Here is a 25,080-nt window from a genome sequence, read left to right as displayed (position 1 = left end):
CCAGGGAAGTAGACCAGGGAAGTCGACCAGGGAAGTAGACCAGCCCACTGTACTTGAGTTCATTGAATCTCTATTGTCATGCAGCTGTAGAAACTCACAACACAAAATATTAGTGGTTATAACACAAAATATGTTTCTGGTCTCTGCTCATCATGAGCACCATAATGAACACTTTACCAATATAAAGAGATATATAACGAGACGGTATAACGAGACGGTATAACGAGACGGTATAACGAGACAGTATAGAGACAGTATAGAGACAGTATAACGAGACAGTATAATGAGACGGTATAACGAGACAGTATAGAGACAATATAACGAGACAGTATAACGAGACAGTATAGAGACAGTATAACGAGACAGTATAGAGACAGTATAACGAGACGGTATAACGAGACGGTATAAAGAGACAGTATAACGAGACAGTATAGAGACAGTATAACGAGACAGTATAACGAGACAGTATAGAGACAGTATAACGAGACAGTATAACGAGACAGTATAACGACAGTATAACGAGACAGTATAACGACAGTATAATGAGACGATATAACGAGACGGTATAACGAGACAGTATAACGAGACGGTACAACGAGGCAGTATAGAGACAGTATAACGAGACAGTATAACGAGACAGTATAGAGACAGTATAATGAGACAGTATAGAGACAGTATAGAGACAGTATAACGAGACAGGATAGAGACAGTATAACGAGACAGTATAGAGACAGTATAACGAGACAGTATAGAGACAGTATAACGAGACAGTATAGAGACAGTATAACGAGACAGTATAACGAGACAGTATAACGAGACAGTATAGAGACAGTATAGAGACAGTATAGAGACAGTATAACGAGACAGTATAACGAGACAGTATAACGAGACAGTATAACGAGACAGTATAACGAGACAGTATAGAGACAGTATAACGAGACAGTATAACGACAGTATAACGAGACAGTATAACGACAGTATAACGAGACAGTCAACAGCAGCAGCGGGGGGGGGGGATCAAGTTCATAGAGTCTTCAGGAATTGTATGACTCATTTTCAATTTAGTTTCAAAGACAATGTGGTTGTCTTTCATCTATCACCACTTCCTGCAGACAATGTGTGGAGTATGGGCTTTTGCTCTCCTATGCAAGCTGCAAACTAGGCATGACATCAGCTCAGTTTGGTAGAGCATGGCTCTTGCAACGCCTGCATAGTGGGTTCTATTCCCGGGACCACCTATATGAAAAACAGGCATGGGGTTGTGTAGGTTACTTTCTAAATGTAACCAGTTACTAGTTACCTGTCCAAAATTGTAATCCGTAATGTAGCTTTTGAATTACCCCAAACTCGGTAATGTAATCTGATTACATTCAGTTACTTTGAGATGACTTTCCCTTTAAGAGAGGCATTAGAAGAAGACAAAAAAAAAATGTATGTCACCATTTGAACGACATCTATTGCAGGATAAATCCATGTTAAAGTTTACATAGCTGGCCATATATGGATGTTACATTTTACTGTATGGGTTGGTTATGTGGCTTCTGCTAACCCATCGTTTTCTGTTATGTATAATAATATGATTCAATGATATATCTACATTACAAACCAAAGTCCTGTTCTGCCCCTGAACAGGCAGTTTAACCCACTGTTCCTAGGCTGTCATTGAAAATAACAATTTGTTCTTAACTGACTTGCCTAGTTAAATAAAGGTCAAATATATATAATCAGAATTCTAGTCATAGCAATAAAATGTTATACCCCTTGATCTTCAAGAACAGGACATGGAAATATGAAAGTATAGATTAGCCCAATTGTTTTACCTGTGTATAACCCCAAAACTAAGGACTTATTAGCCAGCCCGAGTCTGTGGTTTATCATTGTGTTGCCATGGAGGACTGATTGGGTCATTGATTCTAGTTGAAAAATAAAAGGCTGTGCTCATGGAATGGCTTTGAGCACCACTGAAAAGTGTTATTTACATGTGAAAAATGAGATCCATATGCTGCATTTGCTATAGACCTATAGTTGACCTTTTTGTTAGTGACACTTTGGTATCTTGATAATATGCAGCTGTTTAAAGGGCAAATCCACAGATGAAACGATAACCAAACGGCCGCCCCGCCTCTGTTTTGGTTAAAAAGCTGTGGTATTGGCCTGGAGAAATGGAACCACTCTCAGATTAATAGACAGAGCTATAGACGCAAAGAATGACCATCCATGATGTCAACATGATCGTTGTAACCATGTTATGAGGCTATACAGGACTGACCATCCATGATGTCACAATGATCGTTGTAACCATGTTATGAGGCTATACAGGACTGACCATCCATGATGTCACAATGATCGTTTTAACCATGTTATAAGGCTATACAGGACTGACCATCCATGATATCAACATGATAGTTGTATTCATGTTATGAGGATATACAGGACTGACCAGTTGTAACCATGTTATGAGGATAAACAGGACTGACCAGTTGTATTCATGTTATGAGGATATACAGGACTGACCATCCATGATGTAAACAGGACTGACCACCATGATATCAACATGATTTGTAACCATGTTATGAGGATAAACAGGACTGACCAGTTGTATTCATGTTATGAGGATAAACAGGACTGACCAGTTGTATTCATGTTATGAGGATAAACAGGACTGACCAGTTGTATTCATGTTATGAGGATAAACCGTGTTTGTTTACATTGACAGTGTTTAAACATTGGAGAAAAACAAGCGGATATTTTGGGTTCTCATGGAGAGCATTAGTTGATCTAAACTCATGAGGCATTTAGAAGTGATATTCGTCAAGAATCAATGGATATAAATATAAATTTATAAGTCCAAAAATGCATGTAGCAACTACAGATTGCCCCTTTAAGTCTTGTCAAAAGTGTACAAATTTGAACATGTGTCCATTAGGCCTTTGGATTTATTTTTTATCAGCATGAATTATATTAAGCAATAAAAGCCCCACTTTTTTTCCATAGGCTGGGATCCACAGTATGCAGCTGTTGTTCCATAGGCTGGGATCCACAGTATGCAGCTGTTGTTCCATAGGCTGGGATCCACAGTATGCAGCTGTTGTTCCATAGGCTGGGATCCACAGTATGCAGCTGTTGTTCCATAGGCTGGGATCCACAGTATGCAGCTGTTGTTCCAGGCTGGGATTTTATGCAGCTGACTGTTCCATAGGCTGGTTTCAAAAATGCAATGATTGTTCCATAGGCTGGGATCCACAGTTGCAAATGTTGGCTGGGATCCATATGGGTTCCAAGGCTATGCAGCTGTTGTTCAGGCTGGGATTAGATTTGTGAACCAGGCTGGGATCCACAGTATGCAGCTGTTGTTCCATAGGCTGGGATCCACAGTATGCAGCTGTTGTTCCAAATAGGCTGGGATCCACAGTATGCAGCTGTGTGTTCCATAGGCTGGGATCCAATGTGCAGCTGTTGTAAATAGGCTGGGATGAATATGCAGCTGTTATTCCATAGGCTGGGATCCACAGTATGCAGCACTGATGTTCCATAGGCTGGGATCCACAGTATGCAGCTGTTGTTCCATCTGGGATCCACAGTATGCAGCTGTTGTTCCATAGGCTGGGATCCCCAGTATGCAGCTGTTGTTCCATAGGCTGGGATCCACAATGCAGCTGTTGTTCCATAGGCTGGGATCCACAGTACAGCTGTTGTTCCATAGGCTGGGATCCACAGTATGCAGCTGTTGTTCCATAGGCTGGGATCCACAGTATGCAGCTGTTGTTCCATCCCACAACCTGTTGTTCCATAGGCTGGGATCCACAGTATGCAGCTGTTGTTCCATAGGCTGGGATCCACAGTATGCCCCAGCTGTTGTTTATAGGCTGGGATCCCAGTATGCAGCTGTTGTTCCATAGGCTGGGATCCACAGTATGCAGCTGTTGTTCCATAGGCTGGGATCCACAGTATGCAGCTGTTGTTCCATAGGCTGGGATCCACAGTATGCAGCTGTTGTTCCATAGGCTGGGATCCACAGTATGCAGCTGTTGTTCCATAGGCTGGGATCCACAGTATGCAGCTGTTGTTCCATAGGCTGGGATCCACAGTATGCAGCTGTTGTTCCATAGGCTGGGATCCACAGTATGCAGCTGTTGTTCCATAGGCTGGGATCCACACTATGCAGCTGTTGCAGGAGCGCATTTTTCACTGACTGTCCACTGGTTTCAAAAACAATGATTGATAGGCAGCTTAATTTTTAAAAATTCAACCATTATTGGGTTCAAATACACATTTAGATTTGTGAACAGCCATCCACAACAACCACAATCCGTAAGGCACAAATAGCTAGACGAGAGAGCAGCAGTGTGATTCACATCAATGTGCTATGTAAATATGAATGAATAAGTGATATCCGTATCGCCCTAGACTACACCACTGATGTCATCAACCTCCCCAACCCTCTTACTCCCCAACCTGTTACTCCCCAACCCTGTTACTCCCCAACCTCTTACTCCCCAACCCTGTTTACTCCCCAACCTGTTACTCCCCAACCTGTTACTCCCCAACCCTGTTACTCCCCAACCTGTTACTCCCCAACCCTGTTTACTCCCCAACCTGTTACTCCCCAACCTGTTACTCCCCAACCCTGTTACTCCCCAACCTGTTACTCCCCAACCTGTTACTCCCCAACCCTGTTACTCCCCAACCTGTTACTCCCCAACCTCTTACTCCCCAACCCTGTTACTCCCCAACCCTGTTACTCCCCAACCTGTTACTCCCCAACCTGTTACTCCCCAACCCTGTTACTCCCCAACCTCTTACTCCCCAACCTGTTACTCCCCAACCTGTTACTCCCCAACCCTGTTACTCCCCAACCCTGTTACTCCCCAACCCTGTTTACTCCCCAACCTGTTACTCCCCAACCTGTTACTCCCCAACCCTGTTACTCCCCAACCTCTTACTCCCCAACCCTGTTTACTCCCCAACCTGTTACTCCCCAACCTGTTACTCCCCAACCCTGTTACTCCCCAACCCTGTTACTCCCCAACCTGTTACTCCCCAACCTGTTACTCCCAACCCTGTTACTCCCCAACCCTGTTACTCCCCAACCTGTTACCCCCAACCTGTTACTCCCCAACCCTGTTACTCCCCAACCCTGTTACTCCCCAACCCTGTTACTCCCCAACCCTGTTACTCCCCAACCTGTTACTCCCCAACCCTGTTACTCCCCAACCCTGTTACTCCCCAACCCTGTTACTCCCCAACCCTGTTACTCCCCAACCCTGTTACTCCCCAACCCTGTTACTCCAACCTGTTACTCCCCAACCCTGTTACTCTCCAACCCTGTTAGTCCCCAACCCTGTTACTCCCCAACCCTGTTACTCCCCAACCTGTTACTCCCCAACCTGTTACTCCCCAACCCTGTTACTCCCCAACCTGTGCATGCATTATAAGTCACTTTGGATAAAATTGTCTGCTGAATGGCATATACGGTATAAAAAAATAACAAATATATATTATATATACTGCTCAAAAAAATAAAGGGAACACTTAAACAACACAATGTAACTCCAAGTCAATCACACTTCTGTGAAATCCATCTGTCCACTTTGGAAGCAACACTGATTGACAATACATTTCACATGCTGTTGTGCAAATGGAATAGACAACAGGTGGAAATTATAGGCAATTAGCAAGACACCCCCAATAAAGGAGTGGTTCTGCAGGTGGTGACCACAGACCACTTCTCAGTTGCTATGCTTCCTGGCTGATGTTTTGGTCACTTTTGAATGCTGGCGGTGCTTTCACTCTAGTGGTAGCATAAGACGGAGTCTACAACCCACACAAGTGGCTCAGGTAGTGCAGCTCATCCAGGATGGTACATCAATGCGAGCTATGGCAAGAAGGTTTGCTGTGTCTGTCAGCGTAGTGTCCAGAGCATTGAGGCGCTACCAGGAGACAGGCCAGTACATCAGGAGACGTGGAAGAGGCCGTAGGAGGGCAACAACCCAGCAGCAGGACCGCTACCTCCGCATTTGTGCAAGGAGGAGCAGGAGGAGCACTGCCAGAGCCCTGCAAAATGACCTCCAGCAGGCCACAAATGTGCATGTGTCTGCTCAAACGGTCAGAAACAGACTCCATGAGGGTGGTATGAGGGCCCGACGTCCACAGGTGGGGGTTGTGCTTACAGCCCAACACCGTGCAGGACGTTTGGCATTTGCCAGAGAACACCAAGATTGGCAAATTCGCCACTGGTGCCCTGTGCTCTTCACAGAGGAAAGCAGGTTCACACTGAGCACATATGACAGACGTGACAGAGTCTGGAGATTCCGTGGAGAACGTTCTGCTGCCTGTAACATCCTCCAGCATAACCGGTTTGGCGGTGGGTCAGTCATGGTGTGGGGTGGCATTTCTTTGGGGGGCCGCAGGCAGAGCCCTCCATGTTTTCGCCAGAGGTAGCCTGACTGCCATTAGGTACCGAGATGAGATCCTCAGACCCCTTGTGAGACCATATGCTGGTGCGGTTGGCCCTGGGTTCCTCCTAATGCAAGACAATGCTAGACCTCATGTGGCTGGAGTGTGTCAGCAGTTTCTGCAAGAGGAAGGCATTGATGCTATGGACTGGCCCGCTCGTTCCCCAGGCCTGAATCCAATTTAACACATCTGGGACATCATGTCTCGCTCCATCCACCAACGCCACGTTGCACCACAGACTGTCCAGGAGTTGGCGGATGCTTTAGTCCAGGTCTGGGAGGAGATCCCTCAGGAGACCATCTGCCACCTCATCAGGAGCATGCCCAGGCATTGTAGGGAGGTCATACAGGCACGTGGAGGCCACACACACTACTGAGCCTCATTTTGACTTGTTTTAGGGACATTACATCAACGTTGGATCAGCGTGTAGTGTGGTTTTCCACTTTAATTTTGAGTGTGACTCCAAATCCAGACCTCCATGGGTTGATACAGTTGATTTCCATTGATCATTTGTGTGATTTTGTTGTCAGCACATTCAACTATGTAAAGAAAAAAGTATTTAATAAGAATATTTCATTCATTCAGATTTAGGATGTGTTATTTTAGTGTTCCCTTTTATTTTTTTGAGCAGTGTATATTATCTTAAATCATTGGTCTAGAACACATGCAGCTGACTCATGTTATGCTCAGTCAGCAGCACACTTCAATGTTAAACCTATGTTTTGATGCACTGCAGAAGGCTCCCTCTTCAGAACTATATCACCATCACTGTAAACTATATCACCATCACTGTAAACTATATCACCATCACTGTAAACTATATCACCATCACTGTAAACTATATCACCATCACTGCAAACTATATCACCATCACTGCAAACTATATCACCATCACTGCAAACTATATCACCATCACTGTAAACTATATCACCATCACTGTAAACTATATCACCATCACTGTAAACTATATCACCATCACTGCAAACTATATCACCATCACTGCAAACTATATCACCATCACTGCAAACTATATCACCATCACTGTAAACTATATCACCATCACTGTAAACTATATCACCATCACTGTAAACTATATCACCATCACTGTAAACTATATCACCATCACTGTAAACTATATCACCATCACTGTAAACTATATCACCATCACTGTAAACTATATCACCATCACTGTAAACTATATCACCATCACTGTAAACTATATCACCATCACTGCAAACTATAGCACCATCACTGTAAACTATATCACCATCACTGTAAACTATATCACCATCACTGTAAACTATATCACCATCACTGTAAACTATATCACCATCACTGTAAACTATATCACCATCACTGTAAACTATATCACCATCACTGTAAACTATATCACCATCACTGTAAACTATATCACCATCACTGTAAACTATATCACCATCACTAAACTATATCACCATCACTGTAAACTATATCACCATCACTGTAAACTATATCACCATCACTGCAAACTATATCACCATCACTGTAAACTATATCAAACTAAACTATATCACCATCACTGCAAACTATATCACCATCACTGTAAACTATATCACCATCACTGCAAACTATATCACCATCACTGCAAACTATATCACCATCACTGTAAACTATATCACCATCACTGTAAACTATATCACCATCACTGTAAACTATATCACCATCACTGCAAACTATATCACCATCACTGTAAACTATATCACCATCACTGTAAACTATATCACCATCACTGTAAACTATATCACCATCACTGTAAACTATATCACCATCACTGCAAACTATATCACCATCACTGTAAACTATATCACCATCACTGTAAACTATATTACCATCACTGCAAACTATATCACCATCACTGTAAACTATATCACCATCACTGCAAACTATATCACCACCACTGCAAACTATATCACCATCACTGTAAACTATATCACCATCACTGTAAACTATATCACCATCACTGTAAACTATATCACCATCACTGCAAACTATATCACCATCACTGTAAACTATATCACCATCACTGTAAACTATATCACCATCACTGTAAACTATATCACCATCACTGTAAACTATATCACCATCACTGTAAACTATATCACCATCACTGCAAACTATATCACCATCACTGCAAACTATATCACCATCACTGTAAACTATATCACCATCACTGCAAACTATATCACCATCACTGTAAACTATATCACCATAACTGTAAACTATATCACCATCACTGTAAACTATATCACCATCACTGTAAACTATATCACCATCACTGTAAACTATATCACCATCACTGTAAACTATATCACCATCACTGTAAACTATATCACCATCACTGCAAACTATATCACCATCACTGCAAACTATATCACCATCACTGTAAACTATATCACCATCACTGTAAACTATATCACCATCACTGCAAACTATAGCACCATCACTGTAAACTATATCACCATCACTGTAAACTATATCACCATCACTGTAAACTATATCACCATCACTGTAAACTATATCACCATCACTGCAAACTATATCACCATCACTGTAAACTATATCACCATCACTGTAAACTATATCACCATCACTGCAAATCAGCTGTTGGTCCACATATAGTCCCTTGTGACTCAAGTTGGTATGCTAACAACACCAGGGTTGTGGGTTTGATTCCTGCTGGGCTCACATTTATTCACTCATCACAGACTGTAAATTGTTTTGGTAAATGGTATATATTCTACTGTATATATTAACGGTGTTTTCTGTTGCAGGTCAGGGAGTGTTTCTAAAGACTGGGGTGAAATTTATGCCTTTGTGAAGAACCTTACAGACCGATTTGTGAGGTGAGTATTTTTTCCCCCAAACATGGTAATTGTATGTTATACAAATGAACTGTGGTCTGGGAAAAGGGACAATGCTGGACTGTAGTTTGGATATATGTTTGTTAAAATGGAACCTGAGCCCCTTGGACACATTTTGTTTTACAATAATAACAGTGGATATTATTATAACTGACTTTTGTCCAGCTAAAACACGAATCAAATTCTCCCCAGTCCATTAAACCGATACAGCCTTGTATATTTACCAACTATTATAGTGGAAAGTTCACAATGTTCAACCTGTGTTGAATGAATAAAAGCAGGACAACAGGATCAGTTAACCAAATTGAATTGTAGGCATAGGACTCGTGTGAACGTAACCGGTTGTCACACCCTGACCTTAGTTATCTTTGTTTTCTTTATTATCTTTGTTTTCTTTATTATTTTGGTTAGGTCAGGGTGTGACAAGGGTGGTATGTGTGTTTTTTTTGTCTTGTCTAGGGGTTTTTCTATATCTATGAGTTTTTTGAATGTCTAGGTATTTGTAGGTCTATGGTGGCCTGAATTGGTTCCCAATCAGCGACAGCTGTTTATCGTTGTCTCTGATTGGGGATCCTATTTAGGTTGCCATTTTCCATTTTGGTTTGGTGTGTTATTGTCTATGTGTAGTTGCATGTCAACACTCGTGTGATATAGCGGTTTGTTAGCTTTGTTCAGTGTTTGTTCTTCCTTCCATTAAGAGAAGATGTACGCTTATCACGCTGCGCCTTGGTCTCCTCACTATGACGAACGTGGTACCGGTTTAAATAAATAAATGGAGGTATGGAGGTAGGTCTGTGCCACCCCCCAAAAAAAGGTTAAATATGTGTAAAAAAAATAATATTAAATACATCCTCAGCTTTCTTATATAATCTAGACAGTGGTGGAAAAAGTACCCAAATGTCATACTTGAGTAAAAGTAAAGATGCATTAATAGAAAATGAAGTAAGTCTAAAAGTATTTGGGTTTTAAATATACTTAAGTATCAAAAGTAAATGTAATTGCTAAAATATACTTAAGTATTAAAAGTATAAGTCATTTCAAATTACTTATATTAAGCGAACCAGTGAGTTTTTTTTTTTACGTTCTTCATCAAGAATGTGGGCAAAATTTCATCTTTGACCATGAGAGGTGGGAATGTTGTTCACGTGTCGAATTATTAATTAATATTAAGAATAGTTTTCCATACTGTATTTTGTCGATTATTTTCACAACGCAAATATTGAGTCGTGACTGAGACAAATTGGTTTAATTTCGGTCCCAGTTGAGAACCACTGGGATGGACTATGCGGCTGCTGTTGTTAATAGTTTACAGTTCATCAGACTGAAATATCGTCTTGTTTCCATGCAGTCCAGCATGTCAGATCTCTACTGTTTAGGTGCATAGGCTGCTACATTTATGTAGATTGTTTTTGATTGCGTCTGTCAGGAGTGATGTGTTATCATGCTTGTTAAATAAATACCGAAGGAAAGGGGAGAGCGCCTTGAGCTTTGTGCGTTGTGCCCGGGCCCGCACAACCTGCGATTTCTGTGAATCTGATTGGTCAAGAGATGCACAACGCCTGCAACAGCACTTGGATGTGAAGGACAGAGAAATGGTGCGAGTTCACAAATCATGAGGCAAATCGTTTAAAAAAAAAAACGGTACTTGGCCACTCTTTTTAATGTTTTGCGTCGATATATTTTGCTAAACTAAATCAAAAGTCATATGACGCCACACCTGATTGAAAAGTGCAAACGCCACCTAGCCACACGTTTTTCCAGTGGCCCTGATGGCAGGGTGATTTTTTTTTGTTGATTGCGTAACAAAGGCGGTTGACTAAATGTTATGTGCCAGTCCAGACGGTATCGACCCAGCCAAACATAAATGAAGAAGCGATTTGTTGAAGAAAATAGCAAATGGGACAGGTGTGAGTGGGTGGCAGCGAGGATCAGTCTTCTGGGCTGTGAGAATGGCCATTTGTAACCGGGGTGGACCAGATCCACACATAGATATCTATCCCTCCTCCCGATCGCAGAATGGGCCAGAAGGCTTGGGTTCGGGTAGTATTTGACATGTTTCAAATATTTTCAGCGTTTGCTCTAGCCTGCCTAGAGCGCCAGATGGGCGGATGCTTACCGTTTTGGGACTATTCTATTGGTTCATTAAGTCAGGCAAGCTTAGTCAAGCACAGATAAAGCATTTCTAAATGAATGAAAGGATTTCAAATAGTATTTGAACTCAGGCGGTCTGCACGGAATGGGCCAGGGAGAGGCAGGGAGACAGGGAATGTACAGTAAGGCAAAAGAACACTGAGAGGCGAGGACAATCTGCTATACAATGCTCCTTTACCAAGAACACTTCTGTTCTGCCATGTGGAGCATACAGACTGGAGAGATTTCTCTTTTTTTTCCCTTTCTCCGGATTTCTCCCAGTCTGGCATTGCAAGCAAGCTCTTGATTTATTCAGTGTTGGTTGGAAGAGAGAACCGGAGAAGGTTTTAATTGAAATGACAGGCTTATATTTCAGTCTAGCCTCAGATGTTAGTCTAGATATATAAGATCAATAATATCTGTATAGTTCAGATGTGATTCTAGCCAATCTATCACCTGTCTAAAGTTAAAACTGATACAAATTCTTTGACATTCATCACTTACGACTAGAATACATTCACAATGTCCTCAAACAAACTACGCAGTCATGTTCCATAAATACTTCTTCAGGAAGTACGTGATCTATATGGCTGCTGTTCCTTGCCAGATATGGCCGTGTGGCATAAAGATGTGCTGTGGGGGAGGACTGGATGAGACTGGCTGAGACTTGCTGAGACTGGATGAGACTGGATGAGACTGGCTGAGAGTAGTTAAGACTAGTTAAGGTTAGCTGTGACAGGCTGAGACTGGCTGAGACTATTTGAGACAAGTTCAGACTAGTTAAGATTAGCTGTGACAGGTTGACATTAGCTGAGCCTGGCTGTGTGTGTGTGTGTGTGTGTGTGTGTGTGTGTATTGATGTATCATTGCCATGACAACCTGTTTCCTGTCTCTCATCACTTCCTCCTTCCACAGGAGAACAGCATATCCTCCCTTAAGTCACATACTCAAATTAGGTGATACAATGTAGTGTATTGGTATCTTGTATACCATGTAACGTTTTTTTAATAGTTTTCTTTTCGTCACACTGCACATCTGAAGTTAATGTCTTTACACTAACATGCTGACCAGATCGCTGGCGTGCATGTTTATTTTGTCCACGCTCACCAGACGCGATCATGACACGTAGGTTGAAATATCAAAACTAACTCTGAACCAACTATATTCATTTGGGGACAGGTCAAAAAGCAAACAATATGGCAATTTAGCTAGCTTGCTGTTGCTAGATCATTTGTCCTGGGATATAAACATTGGGTTGTTATTTTACCTGAAATGCACAAGGTCCTCTAACAATCCACAGATAAAAGGGTAAACCGAGTATTTCTAGAAATCTCTCCTCCTTCACGCTTCTTCTTTGGACTTTATATGGCGGTTGGAAACCAACTTTAAGGTGCATTACCACCACCAGCTGGACTGGAGTGTGGATCTTCAGTTCATCTTTCAATCACCCACTTGGGTATATGCTCCAAAACCCAATGAGGGGATGGGAGAGGCGGGACTTGCAGCGCATCAAGCATCACAAATAAAACCAAGTTCTATTTTAGAGCCTGGCTACGCAGACTGTCGTTGACGCACGCGAGCGCTGTTGGTGCGATGATTGAGTAACATGAATGTGTACATTTATTTTGCAACGAGCTGTATGGTCAGCATGCTCGACAGCCTATTCAATAACTATCTATCAAATGCTGTTTTTCTCATGCCAATGAGATTCTGAGTTGTATTACTGTGCATTCTCATTGGAAAAAGGATGTGTAATTAATTCATTAAATTGTAATTTTTAATTTTAGTGTAGAAAGTATACAACACTAAAAGCTACTGTTGATATACGGTTCCAGTCAAAATTATGGACACACCTACTGAAATAAGACATATGGAATCATTTAGTAACCAAACAAGTGTTAAACAACTCAAAATATATTTAATTTGAGATTATTCAAATTAGCCACCCTTTGCCTTGATGACAGCTTTGCAAACTCTTGGCATGCTTTTCAACCATCTTGAAAGAGTTCCCACATATGCTGAGCACTTGTTGGCTGCTTTTCCTTTACTCTGCGATCCAACTCATCCCAAACCATCTCAATTGGGTTGAGGTCGGGTGATTGTGGAGGCCAGGTCATCTGATACAGCACTCCATCACTTTCCTTCTTGGTCAAAACGCCCTGACATAGCCTGGGGGTGTGTTGGGTCATTATCCTGTTGAAAAACAAATTATATTCCCAATAAGCGCAAACCAGATGGGATGGTTTATCGCTGCAGGATGCTGTGGTAGCCATGCTGGTTAAGTGTGCCTTGAATTCTGAATAAATCACACGGTGTCAACAGCAAAGCACTCTTGCATCAACACACCTCCTCCTCCTTGCTTCACGGTGGGAACCACACATGCGGAGACCATCATCTCACAAAGACACGTCGTATAAAACCAAAAATCTCAAATTTGGACTCATCTGACAAAAGGACAGATTTCCACCGGTCTAATGCAAGACTCTTCTTCTTATTGGTGTCCTTTAGTAGTGGCTTCTTTGCAGAAATTTGACCATGAAGGACCGATTCACGCAGTCTCCTCTGAACAGTTGATGCTGAGATGTGTCTGTTACTTGAACTCAGTGAATCATTTATTTGGGCTGCAATTTCTTAGGCTGGTAACTCGAATGAACTTTTCCTTTGCAGCAGATGTAACTCTGGGTCTTCCTTTCCTGTGGCGGTCCTCATGAGAGCCAGTTTCATCATAGCACTTGATGGTTTTTGCGACTGCTCTTGAATAAACATGAAAAGTTCTTAAAATTGTCCATATTGACTGACCTTCATGTCTTAAAGTAATGATGGACTGTCGTTTCTCTTTGCTTGTTTGAGCTGTTCTTGCCATAATATGGACTTGGTATTTGACTAAATAGGGCTATCTACTCTATACCACCCTTACCTTGTCACAACTGATTGGCTCAAACACATTAAGAAGGAAAGAAATTCCACAAATTAACTTTTAACAAGGCACACCTGTTGATTAAAATGCACTGCAGGTGACTACCTCATGAAGCTGGTTGAGAGAATGCCAAGAGTGTGCAAAGCTGTCACCAAGGCAAAGGGTGGCTACTTTGAAGAATCTCAAATATAAAATGTATTTTGATTTGTTTAACACTTGTTTGGTTACGACATGATTCCATATGTGTTATTTCATAGTTTTGATGTCTTCACTATTATTCTACAATGTAGAAAATTGTAAAAAATAAAGAAAAACCCTTAAATGAGTAGGTGTGTCCAAACTTTTGACTGGTACTGTACACTGACCTGATATACTATACACATACACTGACCTGGTATACTATACACTGACCTGGTATACTATACACTGACCTGATATACACTGACCTGATATACTATACACTGACCTGATATACTATACACTGACCTGATATACTATACACTGACCTGGTATACTATACACTGACCTGATATACACTGACCTGGTATACTATACACTGACCTGATATACTATACACTGACCTGGTATACTATACACTGACCTGATATACTATACACTGACCTGGTATACTATACACTGACCTGGTATACTATACACTGACCTGATATACTATACACTGACCTGGTATACTATACACTGACCTGGTATACTATACACTGACCTGATATACTATACACTGACCTGGTATACTATACACTGACCTGATATACTATACACTGACCTGGTATACTATACACTGACCTGGTATACTATACACTGACCTGATATACTATACACTGACCTGATATACTATACACTGACCTGGTATACTATACACTGACCTGATATACTATACACTGACCTGATATACACTGACCTGATATACTATACACATACACTGACCTGGTATACTATACACTGACCTGATATACTATACACTGACCTGATATACTATACACTGACCTGGTATACTATACACTGACCTGGTATACTATACACTGACCTGATATACACTGACCTGATATACTATACACTGACCTGATATACTATACACTGACCTGATATACTATACACTGACCTGATATACTATACACTGACCTGGTATACTATACACTAACCTGGTATACTATACACTGACCTGATATACTATACACTGACCTGGTATACTATACACTGACCTGATATACTATACACTGACCTGGTGTACACTGACCTGATATACTATACACTGACCTGATATACTATACACTGACCTGATATACTATACACTGACCTGATATACTATACACTGACCTGATATACTATACACTGACCTGGTATACTATACACTGACCTGGTATACTATACACTGACCTGATATACTATACACTGACCTGATATACTATACACTGACCTGATATACTATACACTGACCTGATATACTATACACTGACCTGATATACTATACACTGACCTGATATACACTGACCTGGTATACTATACACTGACCTGATATACTATACACTGACCTGATATACTATACACTGACCTGATATACTATACACTGACCTGATATACTATACACTGACCTGGTATACTATACACTGACCTGGTATACTATACACTGACCTGATATACTATACACTGACCTGATATACTATACACTGACCTGGTATACTATACACTGACCTGGTATACTATACACTGACCTGGTATACTATACACTGACCTGATATACTATACACTGACCTGATATACTATACACTGACCTGATATACTATACACTGCCCTGATATACACTGACCTGGTATACTATACACTGACCTGGTATACTATACACTGACCTGATATACTATACACTGACCTGATATACACTGACCTGGTATACTATACACTGACCTGGTATACTATACACTGACCTGATATACTATACACTGACCTGATATACTATACACTGACCTGATATACTATACACTGACCTGATATACACTGACCTGGTATACTATACACTGACCTGGTATACTATACACTGACCTGATATACTATACACTGACCTGATATACTATACACTGACCTGATATACTATACACTGACCTGATATACTATACACTGACCTGATATACTATACACTGACCTGATATACACTGACCTGGTATACTATACACTGACCTGGTATACTATACACTGACCTGATATACTATACACTGACCTGATATACACTGACCTGGTATACTATACACTGACCTGATATACACTGACCTGGTATACTATACACTGACCTGGTATACTATACACTGACCTGATATACACTGACCTGGTATACTATACACTGACCTGATATACTATACACTGACCTGATATACACTGACCTGGTATACTATACACTGACCTGGTATACTATACACTGACCTGATATACTATACACTGACCTGATATACTATACACTGACCTGATATACTATACACTGACCTGATATACTATACACTGACCTGATATACACTGACCTGGTATACTATACACTGACCTGATATACTATACACTGACCTGATATACACTGACCTGATATACTATACACTGACCTGATATACACTGACCTGGTATACTATACACTGACCTGATATACACTGACCTGATATACTATACACTGACCTGATATACTATACACTGACCTGATATACTATACACTGACCTGATATACTATACACTGACCTGATATACTATACACTGACCTGATATACACTGACCTGGTATACTATACACTGACCTGATATACTATACACTGACCTGATATACTATACACTGACCTGATATACTATACACTGACCTGGTATACTATACACTGACCTGATATACTATACACTGACCTGATATACTATACACTGACCTGGTATACTATACACTGACCTGATATACTATACACTGACCTGATATACTATACACTGACCTGATATACTATACACTGACCTGGTATACTATACACTGACCTGATATACTATACACTGACCTGATATACTATACACTGACCTGGTATACTATACACTGACCTGATATACACTGACCTGGTATACTATACACTGACCTGATATACACTGACCTGATATACTATACACTGACCTGATATACTATACACTGACCTGATATACTATACACTGACCTGATATACTATACACTGACCTGATATACTATACACTGACCTGATATACTATACACTGACCTGGTATACTATACACATACACTGACCTGGTATACTATACACTGACCTGATATACACTGACCTGGTATACTATACACTGACCTGATATACTATACACTGACCTGATATACTATACACTGACCTGATATACTATACACTGACCTGATATACTATACACTGACCTGATATACTATACACTGACCTGGTATACTATACACATACACTGACCTGGTATACTATACACTGACCTGATATACTATACACTGACCTGATATACACTGACCTGGTATACTATACACTGACCTGATATACTATACACTGCCCCTGATATACTATACACTGACCTGATATACTATACACTGACCTGATATACTATACACTGACCTGATATACTATACACTGACCTGGTATACTATACACTGACCTGAAAAACACTGACCTGAAAAACACTACCTGATTTACACTGAGTACCAAAGATTAAGAACACCTTGAATATTGAGTGGCACCCCCCTAATACCCTAAGAACAGCCTCAATTTGTCAGGTCATGGACTTTACAAGGTGTCGAAATCTACAGGGATGCTGGCCCATGTTGGCTTCAATGATTCCCACAGTTGTGTCGAGGTGACTAAATGTCCTTTGGGTGGTGGACCGTTCTTGATACACACGGGAAACTGTTGAGCATGAAAAACCCAGCAGTGTTGCAGTTCTTCACACTTACTGGTGTACCTGGCACCTACAACCATACCAAAGGCACTTTATCTTTTGTCTTGCCCATCCACCCTCTGAATGGCACACATACACGATCCACGTCTCAATTGTCTCAAGGCTTGAATATCCTTCTGCGGATCCGCCCCTTTTTTTCAAAATGACATCCAAATCCAACTGCCTGTAGCTCAGGACCTGAATAGAAGATATGCGTATTCTTGATACCATTTGAAAGGAAACTATTTGAAGTTTGTGGAAATGTGAAATTAATGTCGGAGAATATAACACATTAGATCTGGTAAAAGATAATGCAAATGAAAAAAATTACATTTTTTTTGTACCATCTTTGAAATGCAATAGACAGGCCATAATGTATTATTCCAGACCAGGCACAATTTAGATTTTGGCCACTAGATGGCAGCAGTGTATGTGAAACGTTTTAGACTGATCCAATGAAACATTGCATTTCTGTTCAAAATGTTGTCAAGACTGCCCAAATGTGTCTAGTTGGTTTATTAATAACTTTTCAAATTCATAACTGTGCACTCTTCTCAAACAATAGCATGGTATTCTTTCACTGTAATAGCTACTGTAAATTGGACAGTGCAGTTAGATTAACAAGAATTACAGCTTTCTGCCAATATCAGATGTGTTTATGTCCTGGGAAATGTTCTAGTTACTTACAACCTCATGCTAATCGCATTAGCCTACATTAGCTCAACCATCCCGTGGGTGGGACACCAATCTGTGGAGAACCTTAGGAGGTTTTTATCCTGTCTCCTCCCCGTCATCTAAACTGATTTAATTTATTTAATTGATTTATTTCACCTTTATTTAACCAGGTAGGCAAGTTGAGAACAAGTTCTCATTTACAATTGCAACCTGCCAAGATAAAGCAAAGCAGTTTGACACATACAACGACACAGAGTTACACATAGAGTAAAACAAACATACAGTCAATATTACAGTAGAAAAATAAGTCTATATACAATGTGAGCAAGTGAGGTGAGATAAGGGAGGTAAAGGCAAAAAGAAATTGTAGTGGATTTAACAAGTGACATCAATAAGGGATCGTAGCTTTCACCAGGATTTACCTGGTCAGTCTATGTCATTGAAAGAGTGGGTGTTCTTAATGTTTTGTCCACTACTGTTTTGTTTCATTCCAGCCCCAGCATGAGGGTCTCCTTTATAGTGTTCTCATCTTCAGCCAAAGTGATGTTACCTCTGACTGGAGACAGGTATTATATTCCTCTATTGATAATGACATGTAATACACCTTGTAGTAACACATTATAAAGGATCATAGTACATCTTATTGCTGTAACAAGTACTAAAGCATTAGTGTATTCCTGGCAGGTTTTTAAATCTGACTCATTTAATTGAAGTTTAGTCATGACAGTCCCCAATGGCTATTTATATGCGTATCCAATAGTAAACACACCCACCGTACCAGAACATGTTGGATAGTGAATTGATGTCTTTTTGTTTGAAGATATGAAATCCAGGAAGGCCTGGAGAGACTGAGAGAGGTGAAACCAGCAGGGGAGACCTACATGCATGAAGGAATTAAAGAGGTGCAGTATGGGTAACACCTACATTGGATAGTCTCCAGTAGATTCTTTATAGATGTTACACTAAATATCTACTAGACCTAAACCTACTCTAAACCTAACCCTAAACCTACTCTAAACCTAACCCTAAACCTACTCCAAACCCAACTCTAAACCTAACCCTAAACCTACTCTAAACCTAACCCTACACTAAACCTAACCATAACCCTACTCTAAGCCTAACCCTAAACCTTCTCTAAACTTAACCCTAAACCTACTGTAAACCTAACCCTATACCTACTGTAAACCTAACCCTAAACCTACTCTAAACCTAACCCTAAACCTACTCTAACCCTAATCCTAAACCTACTCTAAACCTAAACCTACTCTAAACCTAACCAAACCTAACCAGTCAAAACTACTCTACTAATGACATGACCACATTTGAAAACAACTTCACCTCACTAGAGAAGCCTTCAGTACTGTACAGAATATCCCCCATGTTATGCTCATAACAGGTACATACTGTGCTAGCCTTGTCTTTACTTGTCCGCTAGGCATTGGTGTGTTTTATCAGTTTGGCACTGAGCCCTGTTTAGATGGGGAGCAATTCAGATGCCTCCAAGTGATCTAAATATACACTTCTAACTCCTAGGTTGAGTCCCAAATGGCACCGTATTCCCAATATAGTGCACTACTTTAGACCAGAGTGAAGAGAGATACCCAGTCAGTTACACTACTGAATCAGAGTGGTGCCTGGGACTTCCTTAATCGCCGTCCGCGTTATCAGTGCCCAGGGAACAGTTGTTGTTGGGGATTAACTGCCTTGATCAAGGGCTGAATGGCAGATTTTTTTACCTTGACGGCTGGGGGATTCAAACCAGCGACCTTTCGGTTGCTGGCCCCCAACACTCTTAACCTTTGTAAAGTGCAGTATAAAGGGAATATTAAACGGTTAGGTCTGCATTTCTATTCTGCAGACATACTGTACAGGGTTGGGGTCAATTCCATTTATATCAGAGTCAATTGATTCAGGAAATGAACTTAAAATTTAAGTCCAATTTTCCTTTATTCAACTAGGCAAGTCAGTGAGAATCCGGTAACTGGATTGATATGACAACAGCCAGTGAAAGTGCAGGGTGCCAAATTCAAAACAACAACAATCCCATAATTAATATTCCTCAAACATACAAGTATTTTACACCATTTTAAAGATAAACTTGTTGTTAATCCAGCCACTGTGTCCGATTTCAAAAAGGCTTTACAGCGAAAGCAAACCAAACAATTATGTTAGGTCAGAGCCAAGTCACAGAAAAACACAGCCATTTTTCCAGCCAAAGAGAGGAGTCACAAAAAGCAGAAATATAAATAAATGAATCACTAACCTTTGATGATCTTCATCAGATGACACTCATAGGACATCATGTTACACATAACATGTATGTTTTGTTCGATAAAGTTCATATTTGTATTAAAAAAATCTCAGTTTACATTGGTGCGTTACGTTCAGTAGTTCCAAAACATCCGGTGATTTTGCAGAGAGCCACATCAATTTACAGAAATACTCATCATAAACACTGATTAAAGATACAACTATTATTCATGGAATTATAGATAGACTTCTCCTTAATGCAACCGCTTTTAGATTTCAAAAAAACTTTACGGAAAAAGCACACCATGCTATAATCTGAGTACAGAGCTCAGAGACCAAAACAACCCAAACAGATATCCGCCATGTTGTGGAGTCAACAGAAGTCAGAAATAGCATTATAAATATTCACTTTGATGATCTTCATCAGAATGCACTCCCAGGAATCCCAGTTCCGCAATAAATGTTTGTTTTGTTCGATAATGTCCATCATTTATGTCCAAATACCTCCTTTTGTTAGCGCATTCAGTTCACAAATCCAAATTCATGACGCTCGATCTCTATTAGCAGACGAAAAGTCAAAAAGTTCCGTTACAGTCCGTAGAAACATGTCAAACGATGTATAGAATCAATCTTTAGGATGTTTTTAACATAAATCTTCAATAATGTTCCAACCGGAGAATTCCTTTGTCTGTAGAAATGCATTGGAACAGAGCTAACTCTCACATGAACGTGCGTTGCCAGCTCGCTGCTCTCTGGCAGACCTCTGACTCATTCCCCTCTTATTCTCTCCCACTTCACAGTAGAATCCTCAAACTGGGTTCGAAAGACTGTTGACATCTAGTGGAATATGACCAATATCCCACTGTATCTTCGATAGGCAATGAGTTGAAAAACTACAAACCTCAGATGTTCCGCTTCCTGGTTGGATTCTTTATCAGGTTTTTGCCTGCCATATGAGTTCTGTTATACTCACAGACATTATTCGAACAGTTTTAGAAACCTCAGAGTGTTTTCTATCCAAATATACTAATAATATGCATATCTTAGCTTCTGGGACTGAGTAGCAGGCAGTTTACTCTGGGCACCTCTGGACACCTTATTCATCCAAGCTACTCAATACTGCCCCCAGCCATAAGAAGTTAAGAACAGATTCTTATTTACAATGACGGCCTAGGAACAGTGTGTTAACTGCCTTGCTCAGGGGCAGAACGTCAGATTTTTACCTTGTCAGCTCAGGGATTTGATCTAGCAACCTTTCGGGTTATTGGCTCAACGCTCTAACCACTAGACGACCTGCCGCCCCTTTGAAAGCATGGAGCATTGAGGAAAACTGAAATCAGAGTTGGAATTTCTGGTAACTTCCTGGCTAAATTGACTGATTTTTTAATTAAATTGACCTCATCCCTGTACAGTTTGTTCTAATTCATTCATAATCCCATATCTCTGTTTATTCATACCTCTTGTGTTTGAACCTAAAGGCAAACAATCAAATCAAATCCCAAACCACCAAGTCCTCCAGCATCATCATAGCTCTGACAGACGGAAAGCTAGAGGTCTTCATACATCAATTAACAGTTGAAGAGGTGAGCTTGATTTTATTCAGAAAACTACGTTTACATTTTCACGTTTGTTAGTTCAAGATTTGTATTTTTCCCAGACACACCGATTAAACATGGCGTTGGACTAAAAACCCATGCTCAATGGAGAATCTTAATTTAAATGCTTTTTGACTCAACATAATCTGGATTGGAGAAACTGGCCATTAATATCCAAATGTAGAGTGTTACTTATTGTTTTAAAGTTAAAGTTATTCGTATTTTTTCTCTATTGCAGGCCAACATTGCGAGAACCTACGGTGCTCGAGTGTACTGTGTTGGTATCAAGGACTTTGACGAGCAACAGCTAGCCGAGGTGGCTGACACCAAAGATCAAGTGTTCCCTGTCAAAGATGGCTTCCATGCACTCAAAGGCATAGTAAATTCAGTAAGTTTGAATTGTTTTGTTTATTTATTTGTTCATTTATTCGCTAGAAATATACAAAGATGGTTCTGATTCAAAGTAATTTATTTTCGAGTTATTTGGTAACCATTTTTAATGGAAGTTACTTTTCCTTGAAGAGACAGACATTCAAATTGAGGTGCATGAGAAAGAGCCATGAGCACGTGCATGGAAAGAGCCATGAGCACGTGGAAATAAGTGCTTGTTCCTCTGTTTCCTCCAACATGGCTGTGTCTCCTCAGTACTGTCTGTTTCCTCCAACATGGCCGTGTCTCCTCAGTACTGTCTGTTTCCTCCAACATGGCCGTGTCTTCTCAGTACTGTGTCTGTTTCCTCCAACATGGCCGTGTCTCCTCAGTACTGTGTCTGTTTCCTCCAACATGGCCGTGTCTCCTCAGTACTGTGTCTGTTTCCTCCAACATGGCCGTGTCTCCTCAGTACTGTGTCTGTTTCTTCCAACATGGCCGTGTCTCCTCAGTACTGTGTCTGTTTCCTCCAACATGGCCGTGTCTCCTCAGTACTGTGTCTGTTTCCTCCAACATGGCCGTGTCTCCTCAGTACTGTGTCTGTTTCCTCCAACATGGCCGTGTGTCCTCAGTACTGTCTGTTTCCTCCAACATGGTTGTGTCTCCTCAGTACTGTCTGTTTCCTCCAACATGGCCGTGTCTCCTCAGTGCTGTGTCTGTTTCCTCCAACATGGCCGTGTCTCCTCGGTGCTGTGTCTGTTTCCTCCAACATGGCCGTGTCTCCTCAGTACTGTCTGCTTCCTCCAACATGGCCGTGTCTCCTCAGTACTGTGTCTGTTTCCTCCAACATGGTCGTGTCTCCTCAGTACTGTGTCTGTTTCCTCCAACATGGCCGTGTCTCCTCAGTACTGTGTCTGTTTCCTCCAATATGGCCGTGTCTCCTCAGTACTGTCTGTTTCCTCCAACATGGCCGTGTCTCCTCAGTACTGTCTGTTTCCTCTAACATGGCCGTGTCTCCTCAGTGCTGTGTCTGTTTCCTCCAACATGGTCATGTCTCCTCAGTACTGTGTCTGTTTCCTCCAACATGGCCGTGTCTCCTCAGTACTGTCTGTTTCCTCCAACATGGCCGTGTCTCCTCAGTACTGTGTCTGTTTCCTCCAACATGGCCGTGTCTCCTCAGTACTGTGTCTGTTTCTTCCAACATGGCCGTGTCTCCTCAGTACTGTGTCTGTTTCCTCCAACATGGCCGTGTCTCCTCAGTACTGTGTCTGTTTCCTCCAACATGGCCGTGTCTCCTCAGTACTGTCTGTTTCCTCCAACATGGTCGTGTCTCCTCAGTACTGTCTGTTTCCTCCAACATGGTCGTGTCTCCTCAGTACTGTGTCTGTTTCCTCAAACATGGTCGTGGAACAGCCTGACAGTTTAACAGTTAGTCATTGGCCTCAGGGTGACACTAGTCACACTTCTCAGAGAAAGGAAATATTCAGCCACTATTGAAGGACGGTAGTGGGCGGAACATTCTCCCATGCAACTCCTCCTAGCCGCTAGGCTGCAAAGCATTGATCAGCTGAAAGATTGTTTCGAGTCCAAATGAAACACAGAGCATTCTCTCCGGTGATATGTAATATTGGACGCTGCTATACGAGCAGGCCTCGTTGCTCCTCACTCGGATTTCTAGGATTTGAGATCATCTGTGCAGCTTTCAGCTTTCTTTCCGTGGTGATTTCATGACAAATGTTCCAGACAAGCAGAGCCACTTCTCATCATTTGGTTTTCCATGGAGTGTTTTCATGAGCAGTTTTGAAAGCCCGACTAGTAGTGACTTCACATATTAAATGAGGACATGAAGTACTGTACAAACACTGTTAGAACAC

At 41.1% G+C, this 25,080-nt stretch overlaps 1 protein-coding gene across 1 annotated transcript in view; it reads left to right on the top strand.

The window, feature by feature from the left end:
* The window catches only part of LOC112237590 (anthrax toxin receptor 2), a 144,951-nt gene that overhangs the window by 4,005 nt on the left and 115,866 nt on the right, over nt 1-25,080 (top strand). The window contains exons 2-6 of the mRNA XM_042331262.1: nt 9,267-9,338; nt 19,487-19,558; nt 19,813-19,894; nt 22,721-22,825; nt 23,076-23,225. Coding sequence (XP_042187196.1) covers nt 9,267-9,338; nt 19,487-19,558; nt 19,813-19,894; nt 22,721-22,825; nt 23,076-23,225 — 481 coding nt within the window. The remainder of the gene's footprint in view (nt 1-9,266; nt 9,339-19,486; nt 19,559-19,812; nt 19,895-22,720; nt 22,826-23,075; nt 23,226-25,080) is intronic.

This window comes from Oncorhynchus tshawytscha, linkage group LG12 (genome assembly GCF_018296145.1).
Source record: "Oncorhynchus tshawytscha isolate Ot180627B linkage group LG12, Otsh_v2.0, whole genome shotgun sequence".
Taxonomy (NCBI): domain Eukaryota; kingdom Metazoa; phylum Chordata; class Actinopteri; order Salmoniformes; family Salmonidae; genus Oncorhynchus; species Oncorhynchus tshawytscha.
This window is presented reverse-complemented; position numbering and strand designations above follow the sequence as displayed.